The following is a 27,893-nucleotide window of genomic DNA, read 5'->3' on the forward strand; positions in this document are numbered from 1 at the left end:
TCTTATTAGTGACTGCAAGCAGGTGTTGAAGGTATGACCGATTACTTTTTTTTTCTAAAAATAATTCATCCGTTTAACCATAATTCGTTTATTAATGAGCAGGCTAATGACCAAACTGATACAATTGAATTACGATGTACCGTTATCTTTGTAATGCTAACATACCTACTACTAGAGTTTTGAATGATTCACGGTTAGTTTCACTATGTTCACGGGTGACCCGTCCCGGTGACCGGTCACCCGTGAACATGATGCATGTAACTGCGTCGAAATATCGGGAGCTCACAAATAATACAAAAGGTAATCACGGTCTATATCCCGGTCAATATAAGTCTAGTGATACCTATACTACTATTTGAACTCCATTCGTCTTTACCTTATTCTAAATTCTAATACGGTTTACAAATGGTCATTTAGCTGTGACTTTATCTAATTTACAGGGCACTCATTGGTTTAGGTTTAGGAGGCGACGGAGGCGAAGGCAACTCCGCTTCTGGAGGCGCTAGAGGTTCAATCTTAACGTCGAGATCTTGCAAAGCATCGTCTAGAATCTTGATCTTGCCTAAGATTTTCTCGGCTTGAAGATTGTAGCCTGGCTCTAGCATTTTGCCGGTTGGATTTTGCTTGAATAGATGTTCCGCCTATAATACAATACAGAATCTTAATATCAGCCGAAAGACATTACTGGACAAATACGTCTATAAAGGATCGAGCCCACTACGCATTTACCACCAAGTCGATAGTTATACGCAAAGCAAAGCTTCATCCAGTCTACATTATCGTATAGTTAAGCCCAAAGACCATTGCTGGACATCTCTTATTTCCAAGATCTCACCAAAGCCCGGTCGAGCGCTGAGATGCGACTGTTCCCTGCAATTTTTGCCAGTTTGCCTTCTTGAATTTTGGGTTGTGGTTGGAGTCTGTATTTGCAATATTTACCAGACAGTGAATAGGATCAGGCAGGCTGACCTGGCGACTTCAAGCAGCGCGGGTCAGAAAACTGTGGTGCACATTTCGCATTGGCTCGCTTACTCGTACGCTGCGTCTTACGTATGCGAATAACTCGCGAACGCGAAGCGAAGCGGTGCGGCGGGCCCACGGCGTTCGCGTTCGCAACGAGATCGCCCACGTAGGACACTTCTATAGGTATCAAAGGATTGATTCACCCCGCGCCGCATCGCATCGCTTTCGCGTTCGCGTGCTGTGGTTCGCCTACGTAGTACACTGCGTAACACGGTTATCACACTGGTACGCACCCCGCAACGCAATGCGCGGCGTGCGAATCTTTATGTGCCACCTAACACTACTTATAGGCTTAGGTTCAGCAGGTGTACATAACAAATTATTCTCAAACGCTAGAGATGCGATCTTGACCAGACCATCGATCCACCTTGTGAATCGAAATTACATATATTACATTTACCAGAAAGTCGATAGGGTCAGCAGGTCTCAGCCTAGCGACTTCGAGCAGGGCTGGAGTGAGGGTGGGAAAGATGTTATGCACCAAATAGTTCCGCATCGGCTCGCCGGCCGCCGCTAGCGCTTGTTCTTCTTCATCTCGCATCGCGGCGTATAGTTCCGACTAAAATCACATATATAGGGTATGCAAATGTGGTATCCATTTATGGTTTAGACAATAGACAATGAAATACCTACTAAGAAGCATATAGTAGAGCAAAATATCTTGGCTGCAGATAAGACAACTGAAATATTTGGCGCGGTTACCCCATAGGGACCGTGCGCGTTGGAGGGTCTGCCATCTTGTGGCCTGAATCGGAACCACAAACATGTACATCTGGGCTACTTTAGAAGCATAAACTACACATTTACGCCTCGCGCCAAAAATCTGACGTCTCCTGTGCTGCCCCCTACAGTTTATGCACGCTCCCTATACAATATGCGGTTACTAGTTTGTCAAACTTATGTATGAAAAATAAGATATAAAGACGCCATACAGTAAAGCCATTCAGCTATCTCATCTGCCGGCACACAACATCAGATTTTTTATTATCAAATGCAGTGCCTTTGCATATTTTCGACTCGTAAAGATGATGACATCATTACTCACCCAGTATTCCATTTTGTCCTCACGATCTTTCCTCATCTTTTCCTCTAGCTCTTTCTGCGCCTTGGCTTCTTCATGCCGCCGGATGGCTTTGTCTTCTTTTGCTTTCTTTTCAGCGGCCTCAATCATAGCTAAAATATATAGGAAGACGTTACTCGCAATCAAGTATAGGTACAAGAGGAATTCTGTAAATGTGTAGTTCTATGATCGTCATAGAAAATTGGAATAATTGAGAAATTCTAATGTGCTCACTATACATATAGGTGCCAACTAGAATAATCGACCAAACAATACAAACTACAAATTTTTTTTTAAATTAAACACAATTTTGAATTTTTTCGTAGGGAGTGGATTGTTTATCGAGTCTTTTTGAAACATGTGCCATAAAAATTAGAGACTCGATTAAATAGATAAATGAAAGCAATTTCGTGACAAAATTATATGATAAGATAGGTAACTCGTGAAAGAACAACTTCTAAAGTTTCCCATTTTTGAAAAAATCTCATAGTTATAGTAAGTCGACTGATATAGATAAAAAAAATACATATTAGGCCCGAGTTAGGGCAGCACATTGGACATATCGAGCTAATCAATTGCGACAGAACTGCGTTGATCGTATTATTTTTTTGGCAAATTTTATATGTAAAACTAGCGACCCGCCCCGGCTTCGCACGGGTAGTTCAACGAATTTACACAAAACCTTTACAAATTATACATATAAATCTTCCTCTTGAATCACACTATCTATTAAAAAAACCCGCATCAAAATCCGTTGCCTAGTTTTAAAGATCTAAGTATACATGTGAGTGGCACAGAGAGCCATGGAGCGCGCCATGCTCGGCATCAAACTTCAAGACCGAGTGAGGAATGCCGAGATCATTACCAAACTTAAATGGAGTTGGGCGGGACATGTTGCCAGACAGAGTGATGGCAGGTGGGCCAAAATGTTAACGGAATGGTGGCCGCTTTCAGACGAAAGGAGTGCCTGGCGTCCGTTGGCACGTTGGGTGGACGACATTCGGAAGACTGCGGGTCACTTCTGGATGAGATTGGCTCAGGACCGGGATAAGTGGCGTACGCGACGAGAGGCCTATGCTCAGCAGTGGGCGATAGAAGGCTGATATGATGATGATGGATGATGATGAAGTATACATAGGGACAGACGTATACAGAGCGGAAAGCGACTTTGTTTTATACTATGTAGTGATAGTGATGATTCTCTATCGCTTACCAAGTAATTTAGAATATCTGCAAGGCCGGCCCATCCGTAAAGCAACAGCCGCATACGGGCCCTTCATAGCATAATCGGAATGTTCCTTCATAGGCACTATGAGAGGGTGTATGTCCAGCTCATCAAAGACGTTTAGCGGAGTAACATCACGGGCGTCGTTGGCACGGAACTCGTAGAGACGGTTTAGGACGACCTCTTCGTCTAATCGGGAGTCACCCTCGGGTAATTTCATAGCTTTATCGCAAATGAAGTCGTCAGTCGCTTCAAGGCTTACTACAATATCTGTGAAGAAAGTAAAGAACTCAGTAGCCCTTTATTTAGTGGCGTGTATCTTGATATTGGTTCAGCGGATATGGGTTTCCAGCGCCAAATCCTTAAATCTGATTGAGATAGCAGCAATATCGCTTATTCCTCTAACATATAACTGCATCCTGTAGATTGGCATGTGTGAACTCGGCATGATGCAATTCTCGGTTGGTATCAGATTTCATGGTTGACAAGAAGTGTATTAATTTTTTTTTCAAAAACCCACTAGGTACAGTAAAAACACGAAAAGTACTAGTATTTTCGTTTAGGACTTACTAATTTTCTTGGGATATTTTACGTACCAGGCAAAATTTTCTTCAAAACATTGCTGTATAAATCAGCATCTTCGTCAAACTTGTCTTCTTCATTTTCCTCTTCGGCGTCAGAATCTTGTTCTTCTCCTCTGTCGAACACTGTGGCAATAATTATTATTTAGTTTTGGTAAAATTTAATGTGGTTATAGGCATAGGAAGCGCTATTAGCTATTACTCTATTACTAGAAATCCGATTCGTAAACATCGTGTCGAAACTGGACTATTCCCAATCAAGACTTTTATATATATATATATATATATATATATATACCACGTCGGTGGCAATCTGGCGATCAAGCATACGGCCCGCCTAATGGTAAGCAGTTACCGTAGCGTATTACATGCGCGTTGCCGACCCTTTAAAAACCTGTACACTCCTTTTTTCAAGAACCCCATACTGTAGCCCCTCGGAAAAACTTCGGCAGAGAGCTCATTCCACAGCCGAAGCGTCCGCGGGAGGAAATTCCTCTTAAACCGCACAGTACTTATAGTTTCTCCATCTGGGTTGGAAGATAAAATGCCAATTGTTGTGGACGCCCAGGATGCGCAGGTTTCCTTAGTGAGCTATTCCAAGACAACACTAGGGAGGTGGTGACCGTGATGGGGAAGGGGATAAAAAAAGTGCCAGGTTCCCGAGTAACCTGTCAAAAACTCGGTTAAGGTTCTACAACTAAATAATATTATATTGAATAACGTGCTCACGAGCAGTGCATTGCGGTATAGTGTTCGGCAACCCGTCCAGCACCCAACCTCTGTTGAGAGCTTCTCGGCACAGCAGCCTTTTTCGCATATACCTGAGATGGGAAAATTAAGTTATATACATTAATATGAGAGCATGCCACTTGCGCTTGACCATTGGTGTCAGTTGTGAATAAACCGCCAATAAAGTCACATTGTGTTTCTAAAGAAATATCGCCCTATACATAAATACCAGGACGGATGTACTTATTTATAGGATAACCAGGGGCCATTGTATTTACGCCTTAAATATTGACGTGACAGTATAGCCCAGCCTCGCCGCCTGACATAGCTCCTTCCTATTATTATTTATCCACAGTTCTTATAGAACGTCCCCCATAATATCTATAAGCCCGTAACGCATACACCATAATCTACCTCGCTGACGGCTAGACCATCCTGCATCACAGCCAACCCTTGCCTCACACGCCTCGTCTTCAACGTTATCCTACTCATTCATCCCCAGTTTTTAGGACATACCTCATAGCAGGAGCATCTTTAATCCCATAGTACTAACCCCATAATATGGCCTGGCCGCCTTGCTCGCTAGGTCATCCTCAGCAGCGTTGTCCTCCTTTATCATTCATACCCACCACTACTTCTAATAGCGATACACCTCATTACTTATGTAATGCCCCACCACTTCTTAGAATACATAATATATGTATATATGTTCATATTGTACATTATATCTGAGATCGTAGCACGTACCCCATAATCTCTTCCTCGCTGACCGCCAGCCCGGCCTGCATCACAGCCAACTCTTGCCTGACCGCCTCGCGCGCCTCCTCGTCCTCAACAGCGTTGTCCTCCTCATCATCCATCCCCGCAACTTCCTCTTCGGCGGATGGTTGGGGCAAAGCGGATGTCTCTCCCTCGTCCCAGTGGGCAACACGGCGTGCCTATCACCAAATAGTTTACATGCTTGCTACATGGCAAGATGCTCTATTTTTTTTAAATCACTCGGATTTATGTCCGTCTGAAACACTTTGATCTAGTCGATCCATTTGCTCTAAGCAACTAAGTAACGATGAAAGCTGACTCGACCCTGGTGAATCTTTTTATCAGTTCCTTTTTGGTTTCAAGCTTTAGGAAATGTGTAGTGATATCTACGGTAAGATACACGACACAAAAATCTTGCCTCATATTGATAAAATTGAAAAAACAAGTAACAGTCTGCTAAAAGGGGTGATAACAACTCTCTTTGTAATATAATAGACACTTTTCGGATGTGTTTAGCCACGAAGTTTGGCGAATGACCTAAGTAAGGTATTAAACGTGAAAGCTTGATTACTTAATATCAATATTGTATAGAATATTTTTTCTAAGAGTTAACAAATATAAAACAAAAAAGCTCGTTGATGTCTTTTGTTATATCCTTTAGTTTTGTCCTCTTGATCGCGGTGAGACGCGATTATTGGTCGCTAAAGTGTTTCGTAATGAAGTCATTATAGTTGAGTCGAGAGCCCATAGTGAAAAGTATGTCATTATAGTTTGGTTTACGAAGTCTTACTTAATTCAACCATTAAAGTAGTAGACGTCGTAGAAAAAAACGCTTACCAAATCCTCCATGACATCTTTAGCGGCTGTTTCAGGTGATATGTAAACAAGACCATAGTTCTCACAGATTTGCTTCGCCAGAGTCGTTTTTCCAACTATAGGAGGACCGTAAACAATGATCTGAAAAATTAATATATTATGTTATCGGCTAAAGTAGGACTGGGCTGGACATGTCTGCTGGATGCATGATGACAGATGGACCAAAATAGCCACTAGCTGCATGGCATCCCCAGCGTAGTCGTGGCAGAGGCAGACCGAGAAAGAGGTGGCGGGACGATTTGGATGCGTTCCAGCGGGATTGGCGGGATCTTGCTCAGCACAGGGAGGATTGGAAAGGGAGAGGGGAGGCTTTTGCCCAGCAGTGGGACACACACATAGGCTAAAAAAATGTTATCGGAATTCAAGGTATTTGCTCGGTAAAAGCACTATTTTAAATACCCGTCCATTACACGTTGGCCTTCCTAACGACCGTGATACCATGAGTTAGGTACCTGAACTTCGAGCAAAATCAACTTCGAGTAATTCTGAATGTCGAAAACCATCGGATAACTCCCTAAGAGGACTCTTGTAATGATGGAAATTTAGTTAATTTTCATCTGATTTTCGGTATTATCCAACATACGAAATTATCCGAATACACCATTTTAGTATCTTTCATCTACTAAATCTTTTAGCTAGGTACGTGGTACACAATAATAAAATTGTCAGTATAGTCATGTCAGCTGAAAATGGGTGGCAACCGTGATGTCCAGAAAATCTCACTTTAAATGGCTTCAGTCCTCGTTGTTTCTTGAACTCCTTTATGAGAAACGGGGCATATTCGTCAAAAGTCAGCTCAGTCGTCCACTGGAGAGCCATGGTCTCCACGATAAACCCCGGTTCCATGCTCACATTCAGTGTCATAAGGTCGAAAATCCTTTGCTGTGAAATGAGCAAGAGACTCAGAAACGTTTTGCATGAGTTTAAACCACAGAATGCAAATCTATGTTCTATGTTTTTCATTTAAATTTGTTGAAGACGAAAATCCTATAGCATTGACTGAGGTCTAAGGTCAATGGAAGACCATCTATCAGGTAAGTCCGTCTACAAGCTCTTTCGTCGCTTATTCTGACTCTTGCGATTATACAAATAATCCACTCGCAAAAGGTCGGCAGAGTAGAAGGAGCGAAACTTTAAGTGAAAATGTGAACTTTCGTGGGCTCAATTAACATTTTAATATTAATTTACATATTGATGGATAGCTATGCTATGTACGTTAATAATAATAGCTAAGTGTTTCTTAGTTTTAATTTAGTTTTAAGTGATGTCCATTGTATACCCGAATTGGGTTACCGTTGAAACTCACATGTATCACATCACATACCTAACACCTCTGTAACACGGTTGCACTATAAAGAACTATCTTATCTTATCTTATCTTATCTTAACAACGTAAAAGGACACGTTACATCTATTTCCGGAATCAAGAAGGCGTCTTCCTGTGGAATGCATTTGAACATTCCTGTCCCAGCGCAGCGACCAAGGGGTTTCACTATCTGAAGAAAAATATAATGTTTGAATTAAATCAGGCATTTACTCAAAGTAAATGGGTTTAGTTGAAAAAGCAAGAGCTACACAATGAATAAATAAGTTCTGGTACAAGCTTTTATAGCTGACTTTTCTTTTCACGGGCAACTAATATTCATCGAGACAATTCTAACAACCCTACACAATCGGTTTACGTTAAATTGTTTTATCACAGAGTTTCCATGGCCACCTCCCGTCTCCATCATCAGATCAGCTCTAGGTCATTATAGGTAATATTGCATCATTGTCATCCAATGTACATAAGTATAATGGAAAACTTCAGCTCAATCGGGAAGTGGATCAAATTTTGCTTCCAAGATTTGACCCACACTAACATATACCTACCTACTAACAGGGCAAGTTAAATAAAAACTTGTAAAATACTCTCAGGTAACTCATGTATTTCTATATGTTGTTCCATAGTTAAAACTATACGTAACCTCTCTTTGCTTCGTTACGTTTTGTTCAACAGCCAAAATGAATAATTTCTTTGGGAAATCCGTCACCAAATTGTAGACGATTCTGAAACCGTTAAAGTCTCGTTTAAAACTTTAAGTATGCATTATAAAACTTGATTTAACATAACAGCTACAGTGAAAACTTAATTCAAATATAGTCTATGTAACGTATCGCTCTTGATAAATTCAAGTTTCGAATTTACCTAATATACAAGCATGATAGTAGCTATATTACGTCATTTTTTATTTCGTGTCGGGTAGTGATAACTTGTATGCTGTGAACATTTGTGTAATGGAGCCTCGTGAACGTCAGCCGCACTCTCTAATCATCAGGCACTTACTGCGCTAAATCCAGAACGTTGATAAGTGGAACCACGTTTGCGCCTCTTCCAAGGATCGGCAGAAAAGGTTCACACTCCCAAGCTTTCTGGAACCAGTAGTACAGCACGTCCTCTCGCCCGCCGTACGTCATTCCCGCACACACCACTAAGGCACTACAATTGTGAGACTAAAATTGATTAGTGGGCCCCTTAAGAGTTTATAAGCGGACCGCTGACCGGTGTAGCTGACGTCAATGCTTTGGTGTCAGATTCCAGACGGATTTGTATTAAATCTGCACCATTGTCTTTAGGCCAGTTGCGCTGATCACAGTTAGCGGAGTGCTCAACATCACTCAGCAGTCTATATGAACCCTTCCTGTCATTTTTAGGGTTCCGTACCCAAAGGGTAAAAACGGGACCCTATTACTAAGACTCCGCTGTCCGTCTGTCTGTCTGTCACCAGGCTGTATCTCATGAACCGTGATAGCTAGACAGTTGACATTTTCACGGATGATGTATTTCTGTAGCCGCTATAACAACAAATACTAAAAAGTACGGAACCCTCGGTGCGCGAGTCCGACTCGCACTTGGCTGTTTTTTTTAAAGATAGCCTTTACGAGCTCGGTGTCTAGTCAATATGCCAATCGTTTGCGCTACGTCAATGAAACGCTATCTGTCTCTTTTTCGCACTAATAAGTAAGAGTGATAGAGAAACAGAAAGCGTTTCGTTACGTAGCGCAAACGATTGGCATCTTGGCTAGGCCCTCAACTGCGCTTTTAATTTACTAGTTATCGCGAAAGCAAGCAATCAAAAATCAAAATTTTTGAGCCGATCAGCCAGCCGTGAGTTTAAAGTTGAATGTAAAAACTTCACTTCGCTTCGCTCGCTCGTTCGATTAACAATTTGGGGCTAATGTGAGCTCTAAGTATTTGACAGTTTTAACCTTTTGAACGCTTTATGTCATAAACAAAAACGCCACTGTCACCCCAAGATAACGGGCGCAAGCGAGCGAATGTAAACTTTACTTGAAAGTGTCAAGGTTACTTTGACAGCGTCCGCCATAACTCCTATAGTGGTCCTTGGCGCTGTGGGCACGACTAGTAACGACCACTTTATGGGTTCTTGGCGTTCAAAGGGTTAGGGTTAAGGGTTAGTAGTACAGCATATAACCAAAGATAGGTATAACTCCGTAATAGATGGATACAGTCTAAGGAAAAAACGTGCCTCGAAAATCTAGAAAATTTGACTCTCGATCAGAGGGCGCTACTAGCTTTGGCCTACTGTCGTATAGATGGCGTTGACGATTTCGTTTGTTATTTAACAAATTTAACGCATATCAGTGAAAGAACATGGGTCAAAATCATAAAAATAATTCATGCAAATAAAAAAATCATTTACCCATATTTAAATACATTTTATCGTATTTTTACAATTTACTGTGGTTACAAAATTTAATATGACAGTACCGCTCTAGTATAAGTTACTCTATGATATAACTAAGTCCCTAGACTAAGGCGGTTGGGAGTTGGGAGATATGCCCGAATATAAAATGTTGTTATTATTTTTCAATTATTATGAATTGTTTTTTTTTTTTACTTTTTACCTGTCTTCTCTATCTGTAAAATATGATTTTGTATGTTTGAAAATAGACATGTTTTTTCCATGTCCTGGCGCGTGGCCTCCGCTGTGAGCCGGACATGTGTTTGAATGTGACTTGTTTGAAAATAAATAAACAAACAATAAATAACATTCGCTTAGTGGCCACATACAAAGGTTCCGAGTTTCCGACAATAAAGCGAATTAGGTGAACGAAGAATTGTAACTGATGCGTCATTAGTTTAATGAAAAAGTAGTAAGTACATTATAGATTTTGTTTTAATACTGAGGTAAAGCCAATGATGTCAGAACGTAATGCTTAGATAAGACCATAACTGAGTCACGGCCATACTATCCACGCGTCACTATACTCATATAACAATAGATCGATATTAAACTCAAAAGTCACACGTTTGTAGCTAACCTGTATATTGTGACCTCAGGATCCCTAATAACAATGCGACATCAAGAGTCATTCTTATATTGGTTTTTGAATAAAACAAAAGCATAGCGTAATAACCGGCAGACATACGCCTAAGGTTTTTTATTAACCCAAGCATATTGCATCACGGCAGTAATTATAATGTCTTACCCGATTTGTGTTCGATACTTTCTCGCAATGCCTATGACTTCGTTTTCGGCGTCATAGTGTATTTTGTAGTTGAGGTGGGGCTTTCTTTTGCGGAAATCTGCTTCGATGAACGGCATTTCTGGGTTTTCCTGGGCAAAAGTTGGATGAAGTAGCTTATTATTTGGAAAGACATTACTTCCACATTTTTTGTCTACTATACCTACCTACAAATTGGGCTCAGCTGGCACTTGTGTTCATAAATGATAAGTTTTTTGTCAAAAATTGAATTTTTCGTACAATTTTCTTTCCACAGGCAAGTATAATAATAAATAGGTACTCATAGAGACAATTCTAATAACCCCAAACAATTAGGTTGCGTTGTTTTATCACAGAGTTCCTATGGCCACCTCCTGTCTTCATCGTCAGATCAAGCTCGATGCCATAATATTGTATTGTCACCCAACTTACATATGCATGCAAATTTTCAGCTTCATCGGAAACCGGGAAGTTAGTCAAATTTAACTTGCAAGACTTGACCCGTGCAAAGTAGTAGGTATACAATTAGGTACATTGTTATACAAAAACTAGTAAAATACAGCCAAATTTCGATGAATGGACAGGTACTTGGCTTGCAAAGAGCAAAATAATAAAAATGCGGCACAGCCACAGATTAATAAATAGTTACTACGTAACAGATACATCATTCCCATACAAAAGCGAAAATACCTACGCTATAATAGCCTACAAAATCTTAATAATAATACCTGCTGCTCAGGACGAGAAGAAATGTACCATAAGTATGCGCACAAAGAGTCGAGACTGCCTTGCTCGCCGTGCGAGCCACGTGCCAACGCGTCATCGTAAGAATGCGCTAGGGTTGTACTGTTACTTATGTTATTATTGTAATAAAACGAATGTTGCGAATCAACCATATTTTATATTAGTCAATCAAATATTTAAAAACAACACTTATAATACCTGACTCAAAAAACTCCTTAATTTACGATTTATCTACTTATGTTCAAAGAAATAAATAGTGACAAAATTCATAAAGATAGATTTAAAATACTACTCACCTTTCTTCGTCTCTCGGAAATGAAAAAAACCGGCCAAGTGCGAGTCGGACTCGCCCACCGAGGGTTCCGTACTTTTTAGTATTTGTTGTTATAGCGGCAACAGAAATACATCATCTGTGAAAATTTCAACTGTAGCTATCACGGTTCATGAGATACAGCCTGGTGACAGACGGACAGTGGCAGCGGAGTCTTAGTAATAGGGTGCCGTTTTTACCCTTTGGGTAAGGAACCCTAAAAAACGACAAATTTTCTTTTGTTTTTTGACTTTTACACCCATCTACTGCACAATAATTACGTGGTTTCGGCATTTCGAAGCGTAAGCGCGGGAAACGTGCGGTGCGAGCGCTCAGGCGGGCGTTCGGCGGCCCTCTGTCGATTATATCGTCGACGATACGCCGAGCGGTAGGCATATAGCGCGTGGCTTTGAGCGAGTGAAGGAGGCCTGGCACAGCACAATAGACAGGATGTCGCAAAAAAGGAAACAATGTTTCCGGCGTCCTTAACGTGGAATGGAAGCATTGACTCAATTTGGTAACAAATAATCCATCGGTAAAAAAAAGCTTTCTTTCACAAAACGGAAATATCATTGTCATACATACCATCGCCCACACTGTGGGCCTTATGTCTTTTGTAATAAGGTCCACAGTCGCCATCAGATATATCGGAGCGGCCAAGGTGGTCAGGTGTTCACAATATCTAAACAGATTCAGATTATTTATTGGTAAAAATAATTCAATTTTTTACTGGCCATATTTCCAAATGCTTTAAGATCAGACTTAAATGTACGATAGATATAATTTCAATATATTAAATCACATTTACAAACGGGTCTATCGCGAATTTATTTTGTTACCTTTATTTACCGACGTTTCGACACAGGTTTCACTGGTCGTGGTCGCGGCTAACTGACGTCAGGCCTCCTTCACTCGCTCAAAGCCACGCGCTATATGCCTACCGCTCGGCGTATCGTCGACGATATAATCGACAGAGGGCCGCCGAACGCCCGCCTGAGCGCTCGCACCGCACGTTTCCCGCGCTTACGCTTCGAAATGCCGAAACCACGTAATTATTGTGCAGTAGATGGGTGTAAAAGTCAAAAAACAAAAGAAAATTTGTCGTTTTTTAGGGTTCCTTACCCAAAGGGTAAAAACGGCACCCTATTACTAAGACTCCGCTGCCACTGTCCGTCTGTCACCAGGCTGTATCTCATGAACCGTGATAGCTACAGTTGAAATTTTCACAGATGATGTATTTCTGTTGCCGCTATAACAACAAATACTAAAAAGTACGGAACCCTCGGTGGGCGAGTCCGACTCGCACTTGGCCGGTTTTTTTCATTTCCGAGAGACGAAGAAAGGTGAGTAGTATTTTAAATCTATCTTTATGAATTTTGTCACTATTTATTTCTTTGAACATAAGTAGATAAATCGTAAATTAAGGAGTTTTTTGAGTCAGGTATTATAAGTGTTGTTTTTAAATATTTGATTGACTAATATAAAATATGGTTGATTCGCAACATTCGTTTTATTACAATAATAACATAAGTAACAGTACAACCCTAGCGCATTCTTACGATGACGCGTTGGCACGTGGCTCGCACGGCGAGCAAGGCAGTCTCGACTCTTTGTGCGCATACTTATGGTACATTTCTTCTCGTCCTGAGCAGCAGGTATTATTATTAAGATTTTGTAGGCTATTATAGCGTAGGTATTTTCGCTTTTGTATGGGAATGATGTATCTGTTACGTAGTAACTATTTATTAATCTGTGCTGACGTCCCAGCAAAATGTCAAAACAGAGATTTGTGTGACTACCCCACGAAAAGTGCATTTAAAGTTTGAGGTAGACATCACATTTTCAAACCACCCTCTACACATAAATGGTAATTATTGTCAATAGTCCGACACGCAACACTCACAACATCCGCGCACACATCCGAAGATAGATCTCTTGGCTTTAACTTCTGGATCACTGGTCCCCAGGGGGTGGTATGTGATTTAATGTGTTCAAACCGCGAAAGTTCAAAATGTTACAATTTCAATATGTCAGTTATTGGTTCAAGTTAATAATCTTAGAATAATGTTATAAATTAATAATTAAATTATAAAATGTCAGTGTCATCGATTCGATTAAATTACAAACAAAAGATGCATGCAACAAATATCCACTACTTAATACTGCAAATTATCACTTAGGTTTACAAATTCATTTATATCGCACTCTAACGCCCTGACAATAGAGGCGTGTTCAGTTATTTGTGAGCGACTTGGCCGCTCCGATATATCTGTGCGCGACTGTACAGTGGAGTGTTCATGTTTGTACCTAACTCTTGGGACAATGGATAAGTAAGGAAAAGATAGTTCACAAAATATTGGCACCACACAATAACACAATAAGTTCATTTCAACTTTTGATTTTATGCAAGGACGCTAAGCACGAATAATTTTGTACAAATATATTACACGCTTGCGATAGGGTACCAAAGCGCACCAAAGTACGAAAGTTAGTGCTTATAGCGTCCGTACTTTACCGACTAATAAAGCCAGACAGGTCGACAGACAATTCGGGGAACTTACAGGATCCAAAGTCTTAGTGGCGGCCCAGGTCATGACAGTGGAGAAGAGGACCAGGTATCGCTTGTTAGATTCGCCCGCGCCCACTTCATCGTCGGGCTCTGAAGCCACAGTCGCCGGGCCGTGCTTCTCCAAGGGTAGAGAGTATCGAAGAACCCATGACAAATATCACTGTAATCTGCGTTCAACCATGGTTCAATCCAGAACCATCTTCTTTGGTGGAGTCACAACCAACTAGGCCATCAGATAATTCGGGGAAACTTACAGGATCCAAAGGTTTGGTGGCGGCCCAGGTCATGACAGTGGAGACGAGAACCAGGTATCGCTTGTTAGAGTCCCCCGCGCCCACTTCATCGTCGGGCTCTGAAGCGGCAGTCGCCGGCCCGTGTTTCTCCAGCAAATCTTTTAGCACTGCAAGTATTTTTAAGATAGAAAGCCCACATAGAAAGACATTTCTCGTGATTGCTAGATTTAGACTCTGACCACGCTACCTTTGCACAAACTTTGCAGTAGGAATGTATGTTTTCAGTTCAGCCACTTTAAATAATATTTTCTTGCGCGTCGAGAAATCTTGATACAATTAGCAAAGCAACGTTGGTTCTATTATACGTACCTAATCTCAAACTACTGATTGATGCCACTTGATACTCACAACTTTGCAAGTATCGCCAATTCACATCGGAGCGGTCGAGGTGCTCAAACATATCTGAACACGCAGTCTAAAGCCATGATAGAGGCGTGTTTAGATATTTGCGGGCACATTGGTCGCTATCCGATATATCATATATCTGATGGCGACCGTACCTATTTCTCCTAATTCAATAATAGTAGGTACATACTTATAGACGATTATGATACACACCTAAATGCCTAACTAAAAGGTCCTTCTGTTTCATTCATCTTTGCATCTGAGAGTAACTTCGAATTAAAATAAATTGATTTCTAATTTACTTAATTAGTGCTGAAAGGTGTGACGCAAGTGCCGTGGGTGGCGCGTGGTTACGAGTATAATTGAAATATTGTTTTCCTATTTTGACTCATTTAAACTAGGGATGTACCGACTAGTCGGGAAAGCCGACTATCCGGCCACATTTGTAGTCGGCGATTAGTCGGCAAAAAAGGCCGATTAGTCGGCACTTTATAAGTGACAGAAAAAAAGGATAAAATGAAAATAACAATATCAATATTTATTATTAACATATGCTTTAAGTCTATTTCTCTCAAATACTTATAACAGGGACCGGCCCGCTATCCCTTATCGGGGTTTTATAAGGGTATTGCATAAGGCTTAACTCACCATACCCTTTGCCAGACGAAACCCTTTGTTTTGCTTTTAAAAACCCTTATATAAAGCTACCACATTTGAGTAATCGGTAGCCCAAATACCCTTACAAAACCCTTATCATCCGCTCACCAACACCTTGCATATTGCTTATAAGGGTTAGCCTTATAAAGGGCTTCACTTTTAGTATATAAGCGTGCTAATTTAAGTCGTCTACCTTGTTCATAAAGCACACATTACTTCGAATCCGAGCGATCGTCGGCGGCGACGGCGGCGTTCTTTGACTAGGCACGTATTTTCTTTCCTTTTCATACACTACCGTAGATATATACTAATCCTGTCTCTTTCACGCAAAGGGAAACCTTTATAAAAAGCGCTTAAAGATAAGGGTAACCCTTATTAAGGGCTAGCCTTATTTTTGGTTAGCTTTTCGGTAAGAGTTAGTCAAAGGTAGGGGTATGAATGGGCTTGCAGTTCAAAAGGGAAAGTCTTTCAATGTGTTAGCCGTGTTTAAGTGTCGCCCATTGAAAGGGTTTTATCGCGGAAAGGGTTGTCCGGTCCCTGACTTATAAAGGGGGCATACGAAAACTTTTGTTCAAGCATATAATTGACCTGGAGTTTTCCTCTACAGGTCGCATTTCTCTCTCGTCTCTCAACCGATTTTCGTGTAATTCTGTGGGCAAGTTCGATAGTTATTTTTTAAATTTAGTTTTTAAATTATTTTTAATGGCGGAGCCATGAAAATACGAGAGATTTACCATGTGGGTCTCTTACAAAAAGTCTATGTTGCTGCTGGGGATGGGTTCTTCATTGGCGACTACCTACGTAGGTAAACGAAACGTAGCCTTGAAAATGCTCCCAACAAGGTGTACTCATGGTCTGGTCAGGATCGCAAATAAAATAAAAAAACGAAATTGAATTAGAATCCCGGTGCTAGGCTTTTGAACCTTCAGAGAGCACCTTTTAGCAAAGCTATAATGATGAATAGCGCAATTAAAGGACCAAAACGATTGTTTGTCAAGTGACAATTCTGAACTTAGATGAAAATAATGATCTGGCCGACTAGCCGACTAGTCGGCCGACTAATCGGCCATTCGAGCGCCGATTAGTCGGCTAGTCGGCCAAATCAATAGTCGGTACATCACTAATTTAAACCTAAATGCTTAACCGTGTTGTGTGTGGTCAGTTTTTCGTCATGGGTATACCTTAATACCGAACTGAAACTCAATCTTAATGTAAGGCCTGAGTGGACACTCGAAGCGGAGCGTTCACCGTGGCGTCGGGCTCACAAATGATTTGAGTATGCGTTGGTATGCGCATTTGTTTTGCACGCCGCACGCCCCGCTGCACGCAGTGCACGCCCAACTCGAGACTTACACCTTACACTTACGCGCAATGTAATCCATGGCGATTCTCAATTCGTCCCGATCGTAGCTGATGTCCAGCACGACCGTGCCGCATGTGAGCATGTCTGACAGAACCTGGTCCTTCGGTATGATCCGCGCTACGTTGTCCAGTGATTTTATCTTGGGGTCAGTGACGGTACCTAGGGAATTCATGATAATCTGATATAAAAGAAACTACGTATGCATGTAGCATGATTAGATTAGATTAGATTAGATATTTATTCTCATAATATGAAATTACGTTATAAGTTATGCTAGACTAATCTACATGAATTTATATTATGATAAATGATATTATTATTATTTTGGGGTTATTATTTATATTATGATGATTTATATTATGATTATCATGTAGCTTTAAATCATAATTTAAGGCAGGGGCAAACTGAATCCACGTACCTAATATATACGCTGCGTACGCAACGTACGTATGCAATGCGTTATATTTAGTTGCGTTGCGGTATAAAATCTGAACACTGAAATTTTGCAACGTAACGCATGACATTTTGCAACGTAACGCATTATTGCATACATTGCGTTTGCGTACGTATTAGGCTCAGTTTATATTTATGCGGTCAGCCGCATTTATACAAGAATAATTTGAAAAAACGGACAAGCGCGAGTCGGACTCGCGCACCGAGAGTTCCGTACTTTTTAGTATTTGTTGTTATAGCGGTAACAAAAATACATCATCTGTGAAAATTTCAACTGTAGCCATCACGGTTCATGAGATACAGCAGAGGAATCTTAGTAATAGGGTTTTTTACTACTCTACTCGCGTCATTCGCTCAGGACGCTTTCCTAATAGAGGCCTTCGAGTTTAACTTACCGATAATTTCATAGGGTATCTCAGGCGGCGGCGGAGGCAAAGGCTCCGCATCCTCGGCCAACATAACCGCGGAAGGCACCCACGTTTGTTCCGCATTCCTTTCCAGAATAATCTTCGACATAAGTTCTAGTATTCGCTCGCCATGGTACGAGTCCAAATTGTTGATGAAATAGCGCTTATATGAGAACTGATTGTCAAGCTCTGAAGACGAGTTTGACGATAATATATCGCGCGATTTATTCATTTTGCGAACTTTAAGCTATATTATTATACAGAATTAGTTTTAGTGACAATGACATTTGACAACCATAGTATTTTTTCCCTTTATTTTCTGTCTTTAGTTTGTCTGTAAGAGGTTTGTTGCTTTTATAAAAACTTGCACGGTGCACAATTTCAGGTACCTACTCGATATATTCCCAGGTAGCATTTATACGTCATGATGTCGCTGACGTCACTTTGCTACCTGGGTTGAGCTGAAGTTTTGCATTCTATGTTGCGTGCGCCACTGTGGGCATCCATGTGTAAAAAGAACCCGGTCAAGTGCGAGTCGGACTCGCGCACCGAGGGTTCCGTACTTTTTTTAGTATTTCTTGTTATAGGGGCAACAGAAATAAGTACATCATCTGTAAGTACATCATAAAATTTCAACTGTCTTAGCTATCACGGTTCATGAGATACAGCCTGGTGACAGACAGACAGACGGACAGCGGAGTCTTAGTAATAGGGTCCCGTTTTTACCCTTTGGGTACGGAACCCCAAAAACTGAGGTTCTAAACAAGTAAAACTGCATATTTTTAAAGAATGAAGCATAATATATTATGTCCAGCATGTAAAACAAACACATAACATAATGATTTATCCTCTATAACAATTAATAAGTAAAATGTCATTGAATTTATTAAAATAATAAGTACTCAAATATTAAGTGAGAACTAAAATAGGTAAGTACATTTTTAAAATAGAAGCAGATAGAGTATTTGATTACATTTTAAAATATTCGATTATACTTAGTCTTATTTAAAATTGCTTAACTTATATAATTAGTCAATAATTGTTCCCAAGCACCTTGATACAATGATTATTGGCACTATTAATTTGTAATAAACATATCGACAAATATATTTGATAAAATAAACACAGCACCCGTATTCTGCCGCCTTAGAGAACATACAGTTTATAATATATAATTTAAATTTAATTATTGAAATTACACCCGAGAGCAAATGAAAAAGGGTCGGTTTGCTTTGAAATCTCATAAGCAATGTGGCTTGTTCTTTCTCCTTCAATCTTTTCACTGTATAGCAGATGTATTGTTACAGTCGAGTTCATATACATGTATAAATTTTTTCACCTTATTGCAATGGATTATGGTAAAGAAATGTATACATATTTATGAACTCGACTGTACCTGTTGACACACAGGGTCAAATATCTGTACGTAGTTACAGTATTTTCCATAAGGCAGCAGCGTTATTCACAAATATTATTATACAAATCATGTTTAAACTATTTTAAGTACATAATTCAGAATAATTAAATATAGATACCAATTTAGAAAAGCTTTTTTTTAAACCTCCTTACTGAAATTCATTATTATAACGTAAAATGTATAATTTACTCATATTTCATTATAAGTTTATTGTATTAGTCATACCAAAATTTAAAATAAGTTTACATTCATTAATCATTAGAGTTTTGAATGATTCACGGTTAGTTTCACTAGACTTATATTGACAAAATAATACAAAAGGTAATCACGGTCTATATAAGTCTAGTGATTCATTAATCATTTCGGTTATTTTTTAGTATGATAGTTAACTGCGAGAGGTGAGAAAATTATGGCACCCCTAATTACACAAAATCGACGGTTATATTTGTTAATACTGACATTCACTTGTACTAAAATTCTATTGTTATTAATACAAACAATGTATATTCATAAACATGCTTCAATAGGACGGTAAAATTCCATTTATATCACAATATTAAATAGGTAGCTACGGAATGTTGTCATCATTTTAAAACTCAGTCTTAATGAAACTACTGCATTTTATATAAGGCATTGTAAATCCGAATTATTCAATTCGACACAATATTAAATTATCAGTCTCGCTTTGGGTTTCCTTCGAAACTTAAAAAGCGAAATGATTTTATATTTGTACCATGATGGTACCAGCTTAACCTTATTTTAAGGCGATTTTAACATATATAATTAATAGGGGGTTTGTCGTAAGTAGTTAAGTACATATTTTACCAAAACAGTTATTCAATATTTTTAAGGCACAATCATAATTCTCTTCTTAACAACAAATACTTCAAGATACTGAAATCAACAGATTTCATTCTGAATTATATATTACCACTATTATTTATAGTTTATACGTTAGTAAGTAAACTATAACTGTGTAGTGATCACAGACTTACGATGGATTATAGTGATATCTTTCTCCCCAATCCCGGATGGAGAACTAGGCTCCGATGTCACTAGCCAGGGAGACAGTGATGATATCGGTTGAACCTTAGGAGTGACTTCCTCTTTCCTCGGAGCTGGTTTCGGAGACGCTACCTTAGCTTGAGACTGAGGAGGCTCCACCACAACTATTGACACATACTGAGAATTATTCTGAGAAGACTGACCAACAGGCTCATTTAAAATCTTTGGGGATGGTGAAGGCTGCACCGATAAGTTAATATTAGTTGTTTCGTTTATAATTTTAACTTCATTCTCACGAGCTTTCAGTATGTTATTGCATTTAAGCTGTCCGAGTGGCAGAGCCTTCGTAGATGTTAAATAACATTTAGCTTGGTTGTTAAACTCCTTGTCTCCCGCCGAGTCTAATTGATCTCTCTTCACTTCGTTTTTAGAATCATCATTATTTAGTTTCTCCTTAACCAAACTCATTAAGAGATCATTAAGAGGATTAGAGTCTGACACAGGTGTCGCTGGAGAGCAATTGCAAGTTGGTTTGTTGATAACCAGTTGGGTAAGATTATTCTTCTTTTCCTCTATCACAGGTTTCTCTACCTTGAACAAAACTTTGTTGCTTATAGAATCTTCTTTCGAGACCAGGACTTCTTTCGGTGGCTCTTCATCCATGAGATTCTTAGTTGATGGCTCGCCAACTTCAGCTAGTTTCATGTCTGCGTCAAGAAGAGAAGACTTCTGTGACTTAGCACTACTCTTTCTAGAAAGTGTGCCCTGGTTGGAGTCAGGCATTAAGCTTGCTAATTCAGTGGATACACTGGGTACTTCATCTGTTCCTTCGTTAGAAACTGAAGCCTCTGTTTTTGGAGTGGTCTGTTTTTCTCTTTCCCTTAGAACGTGACTTTGCCTACGAGCAAACCTTTGACTGGGCCGTCTCTCAAACTGAACAGTGCGACGCGCACGATTCTGCTGAGTTGTTTGATACTCTGTTTTCCCTGAGTACTGGAAACGCGATCCCATTCTAAAGAAGTTCTGTCGCGCTGATGGGCCTTTGACTGGTGCTCGTAAGCGGAAGAATGTGTGGTGCTCGACTGCACACTTCCACAGGTGTTTACAAGCCTTTTCATTATGGAGGCGGAACACGAAAGTGTGCTCCTGTTCGCGACCTTGGTCATCATCCTCAACTACAACAAGAGTGAGTTTCTTCTTCTTGAAGTCGAGTTTACTTATTTTAGGCCAGAAAAACAGACCAATTTTCTGAGGGCCTTCAAAGACAAGAATTCCAGTTGGGGTGAGACCAAGGTGATATTCACACCCGTCTTTACCAAGGACTATATGCATGTCGACACCATACATTTCTAGCCACTTGGCTTTGTTCAAATAGTTGACTTCAGCTTGAGCTGGTGTCAAGCTTTTGCATTTTTTGTACTCTTCTAATATTTCAATCTCCATCTCTTCCGTTTGATTGGGTACAAACCTGAATTCTGAGACGGTGGCAGGGGTGTGCAGTGCTTCATCAAAGTCCCCGAGCTCTGATTGCAGAGCAAGAGCGGCCAACTCCACAGCCGTTGAGTGAGGGCATTCTAGTTTACTCTCCAGGATATCCTTCTTCAGTTGTAAAAAGAATTGATACCTAGTAAGTTCCTCTCTCAAGTTATTTGGCTCTGATGAATAGAACTTAACCTTAAGTCTTAAGGTGTATGGTGGGCCAATTTTAACTTGCTTCTTTATGGTTTTTGTTGGATCCAGCCAGTGTTTTACATTGTTCGTGTCAGTAAATTGCAAACCAAAGTAATCTTTTTCAATTAAGTCAAGTGAATAAAATACTTGCTCATATAGATCCACAGCGCTGGCTTTCTTGGACAAGTTAATAGACAAGTCGGTATCATCTAGTAAAATTACTTTACATTGTATCAAGTTTTTATTTGTAGGTGTTTTCTGACCTTGTTTATTTCTGTTCTGGCTCGATGAGCGGCCTCTCCGGCTGAGGAAGCGCAGCATTTTGCCTTATGCTGCAAAACCTGTAAGAAAAACAACACTGAAATATTGGCATTTGCTAACCATCTGTGTCATTAACCCAAGTTTATTTAAATAGGTGACACATGGCAATTAATATTTACCTACTATCAAAACAACCTAATGTTGCGATACACTTTCGACACAAAAAGTCGCTCGTGACATTTAAACTATCCATACAGTTCTATGCAATCTAGTAGTGTCTCGCACAAAACAGGTTTTTAGAAATAACATGTAAAGTTCATTCGTCATGGATTTGTGCTGCGAAAATTGTCGTGACCTCTCTCTATAAGCCGTCGTAAGCTGTTTATTCCCTTGACAACACTTCTAGGTGCAGGCCTAACTTCATTCCTGAACCTTTTTAATTTAATTATAAGACGTAAACTTACTTATGAAAATGTACAAGACACTACTGATAACTTTGCTCGTTTCAAATGTCATTAGTGTATCGATTGTGCAAACGTGCAATAACTGCGTGCAGTAACGTGAGAATAACATAATTACCAGAATAAAAGGCAGAGCTCCTTTCAAAATACGCTGGGATTTATTTAAATCATTTGAAGCACAAATTCACAACATCCTTTCGAGAAGCTTACAACATAGACTAAATATATCTATACATAAATACATATACATCTATAGAATAAACATTGAGGTTGGAGGTTGACGTCAACAAAGCGTAAAACATATTTAAGAAAGCGGGTTAAACCTTAACTTAAACATTTTCAAATCCCTTTTGTCCATATGGCAACCCCATTTCATTCGCAAATTGACAGTTTTCATTCGTTCAATAGTTCAATGTCACTTGTCACTGATTTCTTTTCCTTCATGCACCCTTTTTGTTGCTGATGTGTTGTGTGAATTCTAACCCTAAAACTCGAATATAACTCCTGATATTTTGTTACTTTGGTAAACAATTCAATCGTAAGTACATGATACGCATTTCTAGTGGTTGCATTGTTATAAATTCTATAACCAAAGTTGGTAAGGTTAAGCCGCCTTTGAATAAGTCATACATGTATGTATAACAAGTTGTTCAGTAATCTAGTCTAATGTTTTTTTTAGACAGACTGTAATTATACTCTATCCATAAAGGGATTCATAATGCTGTTGTTATATCGTCACAACTACTAGTAAGTGACTAATAACTTTGATATGACTGCAACAACCTAAAAACTGCGAGAAAGTTCGCTAGTTAGCTTTCAGGGGATCAGGGGTAAATCTACTCTGTACTCTATTTACAAGTTATTACACCAGCCGAGTTCTTTGCGCAATGTAGTGTTATTTTGTTGTTTGAAATATTGAAACATGGTCATCTTTTTAGATGAGGGATGAAATCCAGTCATCATGGGCCGACGAGGTCGAAATAGACCAGGGAGCTCTGCCACCGCCATCAGAAGTTGTGGAGAATGGACTGAAGATAGTCACAGAATACAAATATGATAATGACAATAAAAAAGTCAAGATTGTCCGCACATACAAAATTGAGAAGCGTGTAGTATCCAAGGTAAGGTGCTCTTTTAGTTGTTGATTTTTATTAATTTTTTTTAGTGCTCGTCTGACATAATGTAATTCACACTGATTTTGTAATTACAATGAACATGAAGTTGTAGCAACGATGCAATGAACAAATTATAAAATCTCAGATAGCCAGTTTTTCTAACAATTCAGTACCCTTTATATTGTTCCATATGTATAATTTTTATCATGATTTAGATAAATTTATTATGGTAATACAACTACTACTGTCAATCAAATTAAAATAATTCTGTAACTTTTCATACACTGTAGTATGATAGAATTTTGAAAAAGTAAAGTAAAAAAATTCAAGAATTACCAATCAGAATCAATAAGGTTTTCAATGAGATTTCAATCCAATACTCTTCCCATTACAGAGCATCGCCAAACGCAAGACTTGGACCAAATTCGGTGACTCAGCCAGCGACAAGCCAGGACCGAACCCAGCCACCACCAATGTTGCTGAGGATGTGTTCATGCAGTTCATCACCAGCAAGGAGGAGGCCCAGCGACCTGATGATGGACAACTCGATGGACTGAAGGTAGGTATGAGGGCCATTTTATTGGTATAACCTAAGGGCCAAGGTCCTACCTATAGTACCTCTTCAGTACGATGAAATTTAAATCCTATACAATCTTCAGTTCGATGAAATTTAAATCCTATACAATTGGAACAGTCGCATTTGCTTTCTTTCGTTAAATTTTCCACCAATGCAACTACTCTATTTCCTACATTATAGGTTCAAATTTCAGTGGCAAATTTTTAATTTTTCATTTGTATGGCTGGGCCTTAGGAGGCATTGTTTGTAGTGCTTTTGTGCTTTTTATTTTTATAATAATTGTTGGGATCTCGGCTCCTTTCTGTTTCTGTTTACACATTGATTAGTGTTTATTGCGAGTTCATACATTTGCCAATAGATACAAGTAAACAGTGTAGAGGCCTCATCCATTGGCCATCATCACTTGCATGGGCGAATCAACTTTTTGACCAACACAAATCTGTCCACAACTTTTAAACTTTGTTGTAAAATTTCCCCTTTAAATAATTTGCTTTTCTGTTTCCGTTAGTTAATGATGTATATTAAAACATTCAAGGCCCCAACGGTAAAACCTAATAAACAGAAACTATGTATAATATTTAGAGTTTATATCGGCACAAATAACTAAATATTATATATATTTATAATATTTAGTTATTTGTGCCGTTCTTTTTTATTTAATATATAATTATATGATATTTTGCATGGGGAATGTTACCAAGCGAGAAATTTCCCCATACAAAATGGGGAATGTTACTGAGAATGGCACAACTCTAAATATTAGAAGCCCAATTTCTTGGTAACTTGAGATGTTTTCAGTAACGCAAGATACACTCAAAACTGTTGGTTAAAAAGTTGATTTGCCCACATGTGTTTATAACATTTGAATACCTTGAAAATTTCAACAACTATATACGGTGAGAGGTTGCTTATCTGTATCCAAAGCAAATGTTACTATTCATCTCTATAATTATTTGTGCCCTGATATAAACCTTGTCATAAGTCTACATTTACAATTGTAATATTATCTTGGCAGCCTCAAACCAGCAGCGTGATCTTCAAGTGCCGCACGTGCCAGGGCGAGCACTGGACCCTCAGCTGTCCCTTCAAGAACACGCAGATGGCACAGAGCAAGGTCGGAGAGGCGGCCAAAGCTGCAGGTGGGTGTTTCAATGTCCAGTCATACTGGCGGTTTACGAAAGGAAAATACATTCCTCTTGTCACTCTGGTTGGCCATTAAGTGTTGTCATGTGGACCAATTTCGATTTTGATTAGTTTTAAATTACCTAATATTACTTCAGGGATAGAATAGAAAGGTACGGACTTAAACTGTTGATCAATTTAGGGTTCAAGCTAATTTGGTTGTCAATACTAAAGCGGGATTTACATTACGAAATTAGTGGCATGAAATGAATGTCGTGACAGTAGTTTTAGTTAGTTTTATAGTATAGGTACGGACTTTAATTGTTGATCCATTTAGGGTTCAAGCTAATTTGGTTGTCAATACTAAAGCGGGATTTACATTACGAAATTAGTGGCATGAAATGAATGTCGTCACAGTAGTTTTACTAACAGTTTCACGTGTAATTTAATTGATCTCATTAAATTATGATTTTGAATGATAAATATATATTTAATAACATTCATGCTTTGATTTTGTTACATATTTTACAGTTAGTACTTTCCTTGTGTCGGTGTGGTGAAAAATTGCCTTTACTTGGGACAAAATTTGTTTAACCCTCGTGCCTTGAAACCCTCGTTCATGATTCCACTCTTCAAACCCCTTCAATTTGGGAATCTTTCGCTTGTGCGGGTATCAATACTATTAATATTAGCACGGAGAGTTAAACAACAAAATCTCGTAAAACAAATAGGTACCGTAAGGTCGGGGTACTTTAGCCTTCCAAGGTTACTTTGCACACCCATTAAAACCTATTTTATCCAATTAATACATTCTTAAAAACGACATTATGTGATTAATCCGTTTTTGTGTAAGCGTATAGTGTCGTTTTTAAGAATTGATTAATTCAATAAATGGGTTTTCATGGGTGGACAAAGTAACCTTGTAAGGGCTAAAGTTCCCCGACCTCACGGTGTTGAATCGTTTATGTCAGATGCGAAGCCCGGCGGTGGCGCCGCTGGCGGCGGGGGCGCCAAGTACGTGGCGCCCTACCTGCGCGAGGGCGCCGCCGGCCGCGCGCCGGGCCGCGGGCCGCCCGACGCGCGCCGCGACGACGTGGCCGCCATCCGCATCTCCAACCTCAGCAACTTCGCCGTCGAGGCCGACCTCGAGGACCTCGTCAAGGGCTTCGGCCCCGTGCAGAAGCTCTACCTCGCCAAGGAGAAGGTCAGTGGTAGATCTTTGTCCTAATCCTATCTCGATGTTGGCTCTCCGTGTCTCCGACGTTGGCAACTGATTTTGAAGACCTGGCCCCCGTTACACCACGGTGACGATGACAATTCGACATACATTGCTGGCCCTATAAGTAAATATTGACGCTAGGTATAGTCGTCACTTATCGACCCGGTAATGGACAGGAAATTATCAGAGTCAAGTGTTATCGTGGTGAAAATAGGTCGCATCAAAGGAGAGGCCGGTGCAGAAACTATATACCTCACTAAAAAATGGTCGGTTCGATTTTTGGTAAAAAATCGTTTTAAAAACAGAATTAAACACAGTCCATCTATATCTTATTTATGTGTTGTAGTTGTTGGTGAAGAGTCCAGATGTCAAAACTTGAATTATAACTTATGAATTATACTATAGAGACTAGTCAGGCGGGCCGTATGCTTGATTGCCACCGACGTGATATAAAAAAAAACTAGTCATTTCTTGAGAAAATTTTGAAATATTTAACTTCTCGTATCCAGAAACGTGGATTCATTCATGCAGTAAGGATTTGCTAACAGGTCCTCGTTCCTGCATATGAAAGGTTAATTAAGTCTGAGATCTAAGTAATTCATAAAAATATTGCCATTTAAGCGTATTCTAATATTTAATGCCTGTCACAGAGCACCGGTCACTGCAAGGGATTCGCGTACGTGCACTTCAAGTTCCGCGCCGACGCCGCCAAAGCCATTCAGACCCTCAACGGCCACGGATACGACCATCTCATCCTCAACGTCGAGTGGTCCAAACCTCCGCAGAACTAATTTTGTATTATCAGCATTATCGTTCCATTATTAACAAAATATATTGTATAAAATGTATGGTTGTCTTTTATTTCACCCCACACCATGCATTAAAGAATGAAATGAAAATAAGTGCCATTCGGACCCTCAACGACTACCAAGTCCAAGCCTCCGCAAAACAGAGGTCTAACTTTGCCAGCCAAAAAACAATTATGAATTTTTTTACATTTACTTGAAGTTGGAGTTGAAGTTGAAACTCTAGGTCCATGGGGTCCCAGCGCGCATAAGTTGTTTGCAGAAATCGCGAAGCGTCTGGTTGACGTAACTGGTGACCGAAGAGCTGGCGGCTTTCTCGCACAACGTATCAGCATT

The 27,893-nt window shown here is 39.7% G+C and overlaps 3 protein-coding genes across 4 annotated transcripts; 1 reads left to right on the plus strand and 2 right to left on the minus strand.

Annotated features, from left to right (window-relative positions):
• Positions 1-356: 356 nt before the first annotated feature.
• Positions 357-18,146, minus strand: LOC134742898 (adenylate kinase 7-like). Its single transcript, XM_063676093.1, has 16 exons — positions 17,892-18,146; positions 17,047-17,202; positions 14,640-14,785; positions 10,748-10,875; positions 8,580-8,732; positions 8,221-8,302; positions 7,663-7,749; positions 6,977-7,135; positions 6,215-6,334; positions 5,366-5,556; positions 4,619-4,710; positions 3,905-4,015; positions 3,297-3,578; positions 2,069-2,196; positions 1,424-1,582; positions 357-641 (listed from the first exon to the last, which is right to left on the minus strand). Exons 1-16 carry the CDS (start codon positions 18,133-18,135, stop codon positions 435-437), a joined length of 2,445 nt encoding a protein of 814 aa, XP_063532163.1. The 5' UTR covers positions 18,136-18,146; the 3' UTR covers positions 357-434.
• Positions 16,826-27,599, plus strand: LOC134742910 (eukaryotic translation initiation factor 3 subunit G). Of its 2 annotated transcripts, XM_063676119.1 has the most exons (7): positions 16,826-16,838; positions 23,194-23,256; positions 23,657-23,839; positions 24,228-24,392; positions 25,426-25,549; positions 26,504-26,736; positions 27,402-27,599. In XM_063676119.1, exons 3-7 carry the CDS (start codon positions 23,657-23,659, stop codon positions 27,540-27,542), a joined length of 846 nt encoding a protein of 281 aa, XP_063532189.1. In that variant the 5' UTR covers positions 16,826-16,838; positions 23,194-23,256; the 3' UTR covers positions 27,543-27,599. The 2 variants fall into 2 exon arrangements, with proteins under 2 accessions (XP_063532189.1, XP_063532188.1); XM_063676118.1 differs by lacking the exon at positions 16,826-16,838 and having other exon boundaries at positions 23,110-23,256.
• On the minus strand, positions 18,843-22,977 carry LOC134742899 (band 4.1-like protein 5). Its single transcript, XM_063676094.1, has 2 exons — positions 22,837-22,977; positions 18,843-22,337 (listed from the first exon to the last, which is right to left on the minus strand). Exon 2 carries the CDS (start codon positions 22,315-22,317, stop codon positions 20,287-20,289), a length of 2,031 nt encoding a protein of 676 aa, XP_063532164.1. The 5' UTR covers positions 22,318-22,337; positions 22,837-22,977; the 3' UTR covers positions 18,843-20,286.
• Positions 27,600-27,893: the final 294 nt, after the last annotated feature.

The sequence above is a fragment of the Cydia strobilella genome, chromosome 7 (assembly GCF_947568885.1).
Source record: "Cydia strobilella chromosome 7, ilCydStro3.1, whole genome shotgun sequence".
NCBI classification, from domain to species: Eukaryota; Metazoa; Arthropoda; class Insecta; order Lepidoptera; family Tortricidae; genus Cydia; species Cydia strobilella.

Bases quoted from the DNA above. Each gene is read 5' to 3' on its own strand.
- LOC134742898 (XM_063676093.1), bottom strand. From the start codon at position 18,135: ATGAATAAATCGCGCGATATATTATCGTCAAACTCGTCTTCAGAGCTT. The intron at 14,786-17,046 runs GTAAGTGTAAGG...AAATACTTGCAG, and splicing joins CGCCATGGATTACATTGCGC to TGCTAAAAGATTTGCTGGAG. The intron at 4,016-4,618 runs GTGAGCACGTTA...TTATTGCCACAG, and splicing joins TATACCGCAATGCACTGCTC to TGTTCGACAGAGGAGAAGAA.
- LOC134742899 (XM_063676094.1), bottom strand. From the start codon at position 22,317: ATGCTGCGCTTCCTCAGCCGGAGAGGCCGCTCATCGAGCCAGAACAGA.
- LOC134742910 (XM_063676119.1), top strand. From the start codon at position 23,657: ATGAGGGATGAAATCCAGTCATCATGGGCCGACGAGGTCGAAATAGAC. The intron at 24,393-25,425 runs GTAGGTATGAGG...TTATCTTGGCAG, and splicing joins GACAACTCGATGGACTGAAG to CCTCAAACCAGCAGCGTGAT. The intron at 26,737-27,401 runs GTCAGTGGTAGA...TGCCTGTCACAG, and splicing joins TCTACCTCGCCAAGGAGAAG to AGCACCGGTCACTGCAAGGG.